General features: G+C 39.9%; 2 protein-coding genes across 18 annotated transcripts in view; both read left to right on the top strand.

The window, feature by feature from the left end:
- LOC140318082 (protocadherin gamma-C5-like) overlaps window positions 1-10013 on the top strand; it is a 259247-nt gene that overhangs the window by 77702 nt on the left and 171532 nt on the right. For 2 of the 17 annotated variants that reach the window (XM_072395738.1, XM_072395719.1), the window contains exon 1: window positions 163-2556. The exons of the other annotated variants lie outside the window; for them this stretch is intronic. In XM_072395738.1, the coding sequence (XP_072251839.1) occupies window positions 163-2556 (2394 nt within the window). Of the gene's footprint in view, window positions 1-162; window positions 2557-10013 lie in introns of those variants that run through there. 17 annotated transcript variants of the gene reach the window in all.
- LOC140318532 (protocadherin gamma-A11-like) lies at window positions 5612-7972 on the top strand. Its single transcript, XM_072396359.1, has one exon. It carries the CDS (start codon window positions 5612-5614, stop codon window positions 7970-7972), a length of 2361 nt encoding a protein of 786 aa, XP_072252460.1.

The raw sequence follows: 10013 nt of genomic DNA, 5'->3' as shown, positions 1-10013 counted from the left end.
GTCAAAATTTCAGCAAGCTTTGCACACGAGTCATCATTTGGATAGACCGCTCCTGTCCTGTCTTAAAACCTGCCGACAAAGGTTTAGATAGCAAACACATTGAGTTTAAAACGGATTGTATAATTTTCAACCAAAGTATTCCATATCGTCCATTGTTCAAAGATGATGCGTGGATGGTGTATTTTCCAAAGCTGCGGCTTTGTATTTTTCTTTGTTGTGCTGCCCTTTGCGTACGGAGACCTGAGCTATTCTGTACAAGAGGAGCTGAAGCACGGATCTATTATTGGAAATATTGCCAAGGATCTCGGACTGGATGTGGGGAAACTGTCTGCTCGTAAAGCTCGTGTTGACATGGAAGAAAAAGACAAACAATATTGTGGAATTAACCTCAGAAGCGGAGATTTATTTGTCGCAGGGAGAATAGATAGAGAGGAGCACTGCGCAGAAAAGCCTACATGTGTTCTAAAATTCGACTTACTGTTAGAAAATCCTTTGGAGCTACACCGACTGTCTCTGCAGGTGCAGGACATAAACGACAATGCCCCAATCTTCCAAAAGGATATAGTGAAGCTAGAAATTACAGAGTCTACTGGGAAAGGAGCTAGGTATCGTATAAATGCAGCACATGACGCAGACATCGGCCAAAATGCCATTCAAAGCTACATTTTGCAACAAAACCCACACTTTGTGTTCAGTATTCAGACCTCGAGTTCTGGTAGTAAATATGGGGAGCTGGTATTGAATAAGGAGTTAGACCGAGAGGAGCAGAAGGAGCTGAAATTATTGCTCACAGCTGTAGATGGTGGTTCACCTCAGAGATCCGGGACTGTGGTGATCCACGTCATAGTGCTTGATGCTAATGATAACGCCCCTGTTTTTACCGAGGCTGTATACACGGCGAGGTTACCGGAAAACTCACCTTTGAACACTCCAGTGCTAACAGTGAGTGCATCAGATGTAGACGAAGGTATAAATGGAGAAGTTACGTATGAATTTAGCCGACTTTCTGATAAATCAAAATCAATTTTTTCACTCTACCCGAAAACAGGAGCAATAATTGTAACAGGTGACATAGATTATGAAGAAGGATCAAAATATGAAATAATGATAGAAGCAAAAGATAGTTATGGCCTCTCTTCGGAAGCAAAAGTGATAATAGACATCACTGATGTAAATGACAATGCTCCACTTATATATGTAAAATCTCTGTCTAACCTGATATCTGAGAATGTATCACCTGGTACAGAAGTTGGCATCATTAATGTGCAGGACAGAGACTCTGGGAATAACCGACAGGTTCGCTGCTCCATTCAGCAAAACGTCCCTTTTAAGTTGGTTCCTTCTATTAAAAACTATTATTCTTTCGTGACCACAGGACAGCTGGACCGTGAACTAGTGTCTGATTACAACATTACAATCACCGCCACTGATGAGGGCTCTCCACCTCTGTCCTCCTCTAAAACTGTTCAGTTATCTGTTGCTGACATCAACGACAACCCACCTGTGTTTGAGGAACAGTCCTACAGCGCATATGTGAGTGAAAATAACAAACCTGGCTCCACTTTATGTTCCGTTACTGCTCGAGACCCCGACTGGAGACAGAACGGTACAGTGATTTATTCTCTGTTACCTGGTGAGGTGAACGGTGCCCCGGTGTCCTCCTATCTGTCTGTTAACGGAGACACGGGGGTGATCCACGCTGTGAGGTCGTTTGATTATGAACAGTTCAGGAGTTTTAAAGTCCACGTGATGGCCAGAGACAACGGTTCTCCTCCTCTCAGCAGCAACGTGAGCGTCAGTGTGTTCATATCGGATGTGAATGACAACTCTCCTCAGATACTGTACCCCGCCCCTGAGGGCAGCTCCTTCATGACCGAGCTGGTCCCCAAAGCTGCACATGGAGGCTCTCTGGTGTCCAAAGTGATAGCGGTGGACGCGGACTCCGGACAGAACGCCTGGCTGTCCTATCATATAGTCAAATCCACTGATCCGGGACTTTTCAGTATTGGTCTCCACAGCGGAGAGATCAGGACACAGCGGGACATTTCTGAATCTGACAGCATGAAACAGAACCTTATTGTGTCAGTGAAAGATAACGGACAGCCCTCTCTGTCTGCCACCTGTGCCATGTATTTACTTATTTCTGATAACTTGGCTGAGGTGCCAGAACTGAAGGATATATCTTATGATGAGAAGAACTCCAAACTGACCTCTTACCTGATCATCGCGCTGGTGTCTGTGTCCACCTTCTTTCTGACCTTCATCATCATCATCCTGGGTGTGAGGTTTTGTCGCAGGAGAAAGCCCAGACTGTTGTTTGATGGAGCAGTTGCCATCCCCAGCGCTTATCTCCCTCCTAATTACGCAGATGTTGACGGCACAGGAACTTTACGCAGCACTTACAATTATGACGCCTACCTGACAACAGGATCCAGAACCAGTGACTTTAAGTTTGTATCATCTTACAATGACAACACGCTGCCTGCTGACCAGACCCTGAAGAAAAGTCCATCAGACTTTGATGATGTGTTTGGAGATTTAAAGGTTTCACCACAGGTATGAGTAGTTTGTGTATGTCTTATATCCTTTTTATCATAAAAGCTTAAACCTGCAGCCAGTCCTTTTAGGTGTTATAGTTTTACATTAAAATATTTGACATGCCTATATAAAAATATGCTTCCCTTTACATTCTATCTGGACGTGATCCACATCAACTTCCTTTTGGAATGATTTTTTTGAGGATTACTTTAAGTAAACATTCCAAATTACACTACAACTTCCAAATCTTCAATTTGATCTATTTTAACTACTATATTTTCCCTCCCTGATTTGAGCATATTCAGTTATTCTGATATTTCCTGAAGAAGATGATATTATACATGCTTCTCTTTTGGTCATTTCTTGATATTGTGAAAGGAAAAAAATTAACTACTTTGGTTTCCAATATCATTTTCCTATGTTTTCCTGGAAGCTTCAGGGCGACATTTTTATTGTTGGTACATAATTATATGTTCTTTAATTATTGGCCTGAATAGACAATCCAAGGTTTTTAGGGAGGTATTATATCTATATTATCTTCATGATAGAAACATTAACAGTAATACAGTTTGCAGAGACTGAACATACCTAATCTCAGTAGTTCATGGTCAACGTTGAATGCAAGCCTACATGAAATCATATCACACATAAATGATTTCATTTAATTAGCTTGATTTAACAATGCTCCAAAATGTCTAATATGCCTGGAAAGTGAGACGCTCAGTTCAGGTGCCCTTATCAATGAAAAAAAGTCCACATCTGCTATTCTTTTTTCTTAGAAAGTATTAACGTTTGTTTGGCTCCATTAGTTTGTTTCAGTATGGATCATATACGAAGATGGGATATGATGCGTGACATCTTTGAAAATGGAAAGTTTCTTTACCTAGTCGGGATATTTTGAATGTGGTCCTGGTGTCCATCATTAGGGTTGGCAAAATAATTACAAATGTTCAAACATGTTTCACTCGTGTAATGATAAACTGAAGTTTCATTGTCTCTTCTATCAGTCCTCATATCCATCTTTCACTTACATCAACATTTCTCTGGCATCGTTATGATGAGTCTTTTTTGTTTGTTTTGTATTTCTTTTCTTCACCTTCCTCAGTGAAAGTCTTGTATTAGTTAACCCAATTATGGACTCATTGAAGCAATTTTGAGACTGCTTTCTGTCGTCTGAGATTGCCAAGATGTTGGTCTTCAGACAACTCTTCTGATGTTTGTACTTTTTGTTCCTTTTTTATTCTCTTGCTCATTTGGGAAGTGTACTGTAGTTGCCTTTTCATCTGTCACTGAAGAAGGCTTAATGATCATCTGACAGCATGGTCACTTTTGATCAACCTGATCTTACTTTGGATACAACTAAGCCAGTTTTCAGCCAAGCTAGTTTTTTGGCTTTCCATGCACTGACCTCTTAGAAGACTACCAGGAGACCCTTGTTTTGCTTAGAATGAAAATTACTTGACAATCTTTGACCAATACATGTGATACTAACATCCCCTCTTGCACAATAAGAAATAATACTCTCTTATAAACTCTGAGAACAGCCATATTTAATAGGTAGACAATGGCTGTAAATGGGTCTATGTGAAAAAGGCCCTTGAACATGCAGTCAAACCCTTCTGAGTATCACCTGAACGATGCTTCAATGGAAAATATATAATTTGAGGATTTCTTAGCCTTTTTTACAAATGAGTTGACATGGTCACTTCCACTGATGGGCTTTAGTTTGATTCCTTACTGAATCTCAGAAGTCCCTTCTTCATTTCACATGTCAAACTGTCACGTGATTTATGTTTTCTTCAAAGCTACAGATCATGATTATTTCTTGGACTACATGGTAACATTTTGAATTAACAATGTGGTCACAGACATTTTGCACACAGTGTGTAGACGTTGTATGGTCAATGAAGAAATTAAATTCTGAAAGATTCGATTGAGCTGTTGTTATGGAATAGCTTTACTCTGTTTTTTTTTTTTTAAATGACACCACTTTTGTCCACTCTTTTTGGCCATGCACAGCATACTCTAACTGACTTTTGCTCTTCGAGGTAGTTGTCTAATCTTAGTTTGAAGTAGATATCCATGCAGGTAATTATCTGTTTGTGTCTTTATATTGACATTAGTTTTTCAAATCAAGTTGCTTATTTGCAATGTCGCCAGTGTGTGTGTGAACTTCCCGTGTGGGAGTTTTTCAACAGAGGAATCCTGACTCTGCATTTAGACAAAATAAACAAACAAACAAATAAACAAGTAAATTGGAAAGAAATCTTTCTTTTTATCTGTAAATAGAGTCAGATGAGGTTGTTATGCTGGGTTTTATGTCTTTTTCAACAAGCGTGGTGTTCTCAGGTGAAACAACCCCAGTCATCAGGAATCACTTTACTGTGGAAGTGTTAACAGTAGTATGTCCTTTTCTGATGTTGCTATAGCATTGTTGCTCTCTGATTTTTTTCCTTGCACTTGTTGTTGAAATTAATGACCAGAACAGTATTTAAGTTAGAATTTAAACAAGTTTAAAACTGTGAATTTAATGCAGGTCTTCAGTCCTGTAATGGGTAAAATCAAATGTTTGGAAACATAAAACAAAACTAAAAGGCAACAGGCTGCTGGGACTGCTTTACTAAAAAATCATTGTAATGTTAGAGTTTCTACTCTACAGACATGCATCTTAACTTATGATGCATCAAACTCAATATTACAGTAAATTATAGAAACATGTAACACCAAATGAGTGAAAATCAGTCATGGAATTTATTTAGATTAAAAAATAATTGAAGGGAAGACAGTATTTTCTTTTAATATGTTTTAAATTCACAGTTTGAAGCTTGATTTTTGAGATGTGTTTGTTGTTGTGTAACTGAACTCACGGTGTCGCCATACACCAGCCTTAAGTGATTTAGTCCCTTTATCCTTTGTGGACTGATAGTCTTTTACGCCCATTTGCTGTTCTGGGTAACGGAGAATTGGTGCTGAATTGTTGTTACTCTTAGTTTTATGTGTTTCACTCATGCTTTTTTAGTTAAGTCTTTAATGCGTACGGGGATTCTTTTTTTATATAAGGCTGGATTTTAAAATGGTCGTGTTTCAGAGATTCTATTTCTTGCTTTTGCTGCACTTCGCTTATGGGGGTGTGAGCTATTCTTTCCCAGAGGAGATGAAACGAGGATCAGTGATTGGAAATATTGCCAAGGATCTCGGGATGGAAATGGGTGCACTGTCCTCGAGGAAAGCCCGCATTGACACCGACGGGACTGATAAACGTTTCTGTGACATAAACCTGAATAACGGGGAGCTGGTTGTGGCCGGAAGGATTGACCGTGAGGGGCTTTGTGGCGAAAAGGCTTCGTGCATCCTAAAACACGAGCTTGTTTTGGAGAATCCTCTCGAGCTCCATCGTGTCAACCTTCAAATTCAAGATATTAATGACAACTCGCCACAGTTTAAGGACAAATTGATCAAAATAGAAATGCGGGAATCATCAGTCAGGGGAGCTCGTTTTGTGATAGAGGAGGCGCACGATGCGGATGTAGGACAGAATTCAGTTCAACAGTACAGCCTTAAAAAGAACGAAAATTTCATTCTGGCTGTTAATGGAAACACGATAGAGCTTGTTCTTGATAAAGAGCTTGACCGTGAGAAACAAAACGAAATTAATTTGGTCCTTACAGCTCTAGATGGTGGATCTCCTCAGAGATCAGGTACAGTAGTCGTCCACGTCACTGTGCTGGATGCTAATGATAACGCCCCAGTGTTCAGTCAGGCCGTTTATAAAGCCAGTCTGCCTGAAAACTCTCCATTAGATAATGTGGTGGTTACAGTGAGCGCAGCTGATGCAGATGAGGGAATTAATGGAGATGTGACTTATGACTTCGGACATGTTTCTGAAGAAGTTATGAAGATATTCAGTATTGACAGTAAAATAGGCGAAATAAGAGTTATTGGTGCTGTTGACTTTGAAACTACAACATCATATGAAATACGCGTTAAAGCAAAAGATGGGTTGGGCCTGTCATCTTATGCTAAGGTAATCATTTCTATCACTGATATAAATGACAATGCTCCTGGAGTCAGCCTGAAATCTTTGTCCAACCCCATACCAGAAAACACACCACCTGGTACAGAGGTGGGCATCATTAATGTGCAGGACAGAGACTCTGAGAAGAACCGACAGGTTCGCTGCTCCATTCAGCAAAACGTTCCTTTTAAGTTGGTTCCTTCTATTAAAAACTATTATTCTTTGGTGACCACAGGACAGCTGGACCGTGAACTAGTGTCTGATTACAACATTACAATCACTGCCACTGATGAGGGCTCTCCACCTCTGTCCTCCTTTAAAACTGTTCAGTTATCTGTAGCTGACATCAACGATAACCCACCTGTGTTTGAGGAACAGTCCTACAGCGCATATGTGAGTGAAAATAACAAACCTGGCTCCACTTTATGTTCCGTTACTGCTCGAGACCCCGACTGGAGACAGAACGGTACAGTGATTTATTCTCTGTTACCTGGTGAGGTGAACGGTGCCCCGGTGTCCTCCTATCTGTCTGTTAACGGAGACACGGGGGTGATCCACGCTGTGAGGTCGTTTGATTATGAACAGTTCAGGAGTTTTAAAGTCCACGTGATGGCCAGAGACAATGGTTCTCCTCCTCTCAGCAGCAACGTGAGCGTCAGTGTGTTCATATCGGATGTGAATGACAACTCTCCTCAGATACTGTACCCCGCCCCTGAGGGCAGCTCCTTCATGACCGAGCTGGTCCCCAAAGCTGCTCATGGAGGCTCTCTGGTGTCCAAAGTGATAGCGGTGGACGCGGACTCCGGACAGAACGCCTGGCTGTCCTATCATATAGCAAAATCCACTGATCCGGGACTTTTCAGTATTGGTCTCCACAGCGGAGAGATCAGGACACAGCGGGACATTTCCGAATCTGACAGCATGAAACAGAACCTTATTGTGTCAGTGAAAGATAACGGACAGCCCTCTCTGTCTGCCACCTGTGCCATGTATTTACTTATTTCTGATAACTTGGCTGAGGTGCCAGAACTGAAGGATATTTCTTATGATGAGAAGAACTCCAAACTGACCTCATACCTGATCATTGCGCTGGTGTCTGTGTCCACCTTCTTTCTGACCTTCATCATCATCATCCTGGGTGTGAGGTTTTGTCGCAGGAGAAAGCCCAGACTGTTGTTTGATGGAGCAGTTGCCATCCCCAGCGCTTATCTCCCTCCTAATTACGCAGATGTTGACGGCACAGGAACTTTACGCAGCACTTACAATTATGACGCCTACCTGACAACAGGATCCAGAACCAGTGACTTTAAGTTTGTATCATCTTACAATGACAACACGCTGCCTGCTGACCAGACTCTGAAGAAAAGTCCGACAGACTTTGCTGAAGTGTTTGGAGAACTTGAAAAGTCTGAGGTATGAATGCATACAAACAATTTGTCAAACGTCGCATAAAACCTTAAACATTTAATCATATATATATGCACAAAAAAATTAAAGTATATATATATATTTTTTAATTGCATCTTTTGATAAATTTTAATTTGGTATTATTTTATTAGCAGTTGTATTTGCTTTCTCTTTTCTGTCTGTATTAATGAACTGGTGTAGTTTAGTCTATGAACCTTTTTTAGCGCCTAAAATATATTTGATTCCAATCCAATTTTATTTTTAAATTAGTACATGAACTCCGATTTATTAGAATCTTTTTAAGTGAAATTTAACTGCTCTCTACATATTCAATTACATTTTATTCACACTTCTCCTCCCTGCTGTTTGATTCCAAATACATGGCTTGAAGGAGATTTCGATGATCACAAAGTAATTATCCATTTAAAGTTTATGTTATGTTTATGCATTTAGCAGACGTTTTTATCCAAAGCGACTTACAGGTAGACATGTAGGGTAAGGGGGTCTTGCCTAAGGACTCCTAGTGGAGGTAGTACCTTTCATGCAGGGGATTCGAACTCAGGTCTCCCAAATGGAAGGTGGCAATCATACCACTACACTATCCAGTGAAATTTGCTACTTTAACTTTTTACAAATTGCACTTTGTGTTTGAATCAAATTTCTTGAAGTCTGAAATTTGACTTCTAAATTAAAATTTTATGACTTTGAGGGTTGGATGCCAGTTTATTTTAGTGATGACATTAACAGGTTTTACCACTGCAAACTATAGACTTTTACACGATTCTTTTCTTTTTGGAAGAGCATCCTAGACAATCACTATGAGTATTACAGGAATGTCTGCTGACCTTTTTTTCATAATAGTGTATATGATGTTCATTATGACACTCGAGCTAAAGGTTTGTGGCAAACTTAATCTCTTTTCCATTGATCTTTTCTGTTAAATAAACATAAAAACGACCAAAAGTATCCAATTCTTTTATAGTCACATCTTTCATTATACACTTGCAACACCTTGAGACTTTTAATGAAGAAGTATTTTGAAATTAGATTTGTCACACATCCCTAATTCCTCTTTGAGAAAGTGGCTTTGGTGAAGTACAGTCTTTATGGAACTTCAGAGAGAAGTGGCTGCCATATGAAGGCAACTAAGTTTGTACGGTTTTCTTATTGTTAAGCCTTATTGGTTTTTCTCCAGACCAATTTTCATATCAGACCTGAAGAATGCAAGGCTGGTCCCCTGGTTGATCGTCTTTGATACTGAGTGTTGAATTTATCATTTTGTGTGTTTAACGAGGCCTGGGTCTGTGTGGAGAGACCACTTTGATTGTTTGGAGCACTATACTTTGGGAGAAAAAAATAGCATGTCTAATGGACATTTTTGCAGTTAATATGACACGTTTTGAGTTAAGTTTTGTCTTGTTTTCAGGTTTTTTTCCCCTGTCACATTAAGTTTCACTCAAGTCCCCTGTTTCTGTTCACAGCTGCACTCCATAACCAATCACCTCCCTACAGTATTTAGTTTCCAGGTTTCCCTCAGTCATTGCAAAATCTTCACCTCGCTTCCCATGGTCCATGTCTTGTTTGCTCACGCTTTGTCAGGTCAGGTTTTGCCTCACAGTCTCGTCTTGTTTTCGGTTAACCACAGTCTTGTCTTGTCTTGTTTTGTTTTATTTCCACAGTTAAGAGTTTTGATACCTGGCACAGCCGCGCTTTTTGTTCTTGCCTTGTCTTTTGTTAATAAATCAAGTTTGCTTTTTGAGTTCTGCATCTGGGTCCTCCTTACGACACCACACATCTGACATAATATGATAGCTCAGTCATACAGTTACTTAATAAAGTTTACTTTTGTCATGGCATTATGAATTATGTACATAAGATATATCCTATTATTTATTAATTTTATCTTATTTGTTCTGGATTGACCTGGTTTTCAGTGGTAGGTGTCTTCTATTTGTCTAAGGCTTTGCCTTTCATTATTTTAAGTGTTCAGCTGATGGCAAATTGAGCTTCTTTTGTCCTGTTGATGCACTCCTGGACTGCGATGGCTTAATTG

The sequence above is a fragment of the Leuresthes tenuis genome, unplaced genomic scaffold, assembly GCF_036924035.1.
Source record: "Leuresthes tenuis unplaced genomic scaffold, fLeuTen1.0.hap1 SCAF_11, whole genome shotgun sequence".
Classification (NCBI taxonomy): domain Eukaryota; kingdom Metazoa; phylum Chordata; class Actinopteri; order Atheriniformes; family Atherinopsidae; genus Leuresthes; species Leuresthes tenuis.
The sequence above is the reverse complement of the archived record's forward strand: the minus strand, read 5'-3'. Positions and strand labels throughout refer to the sequence as shown.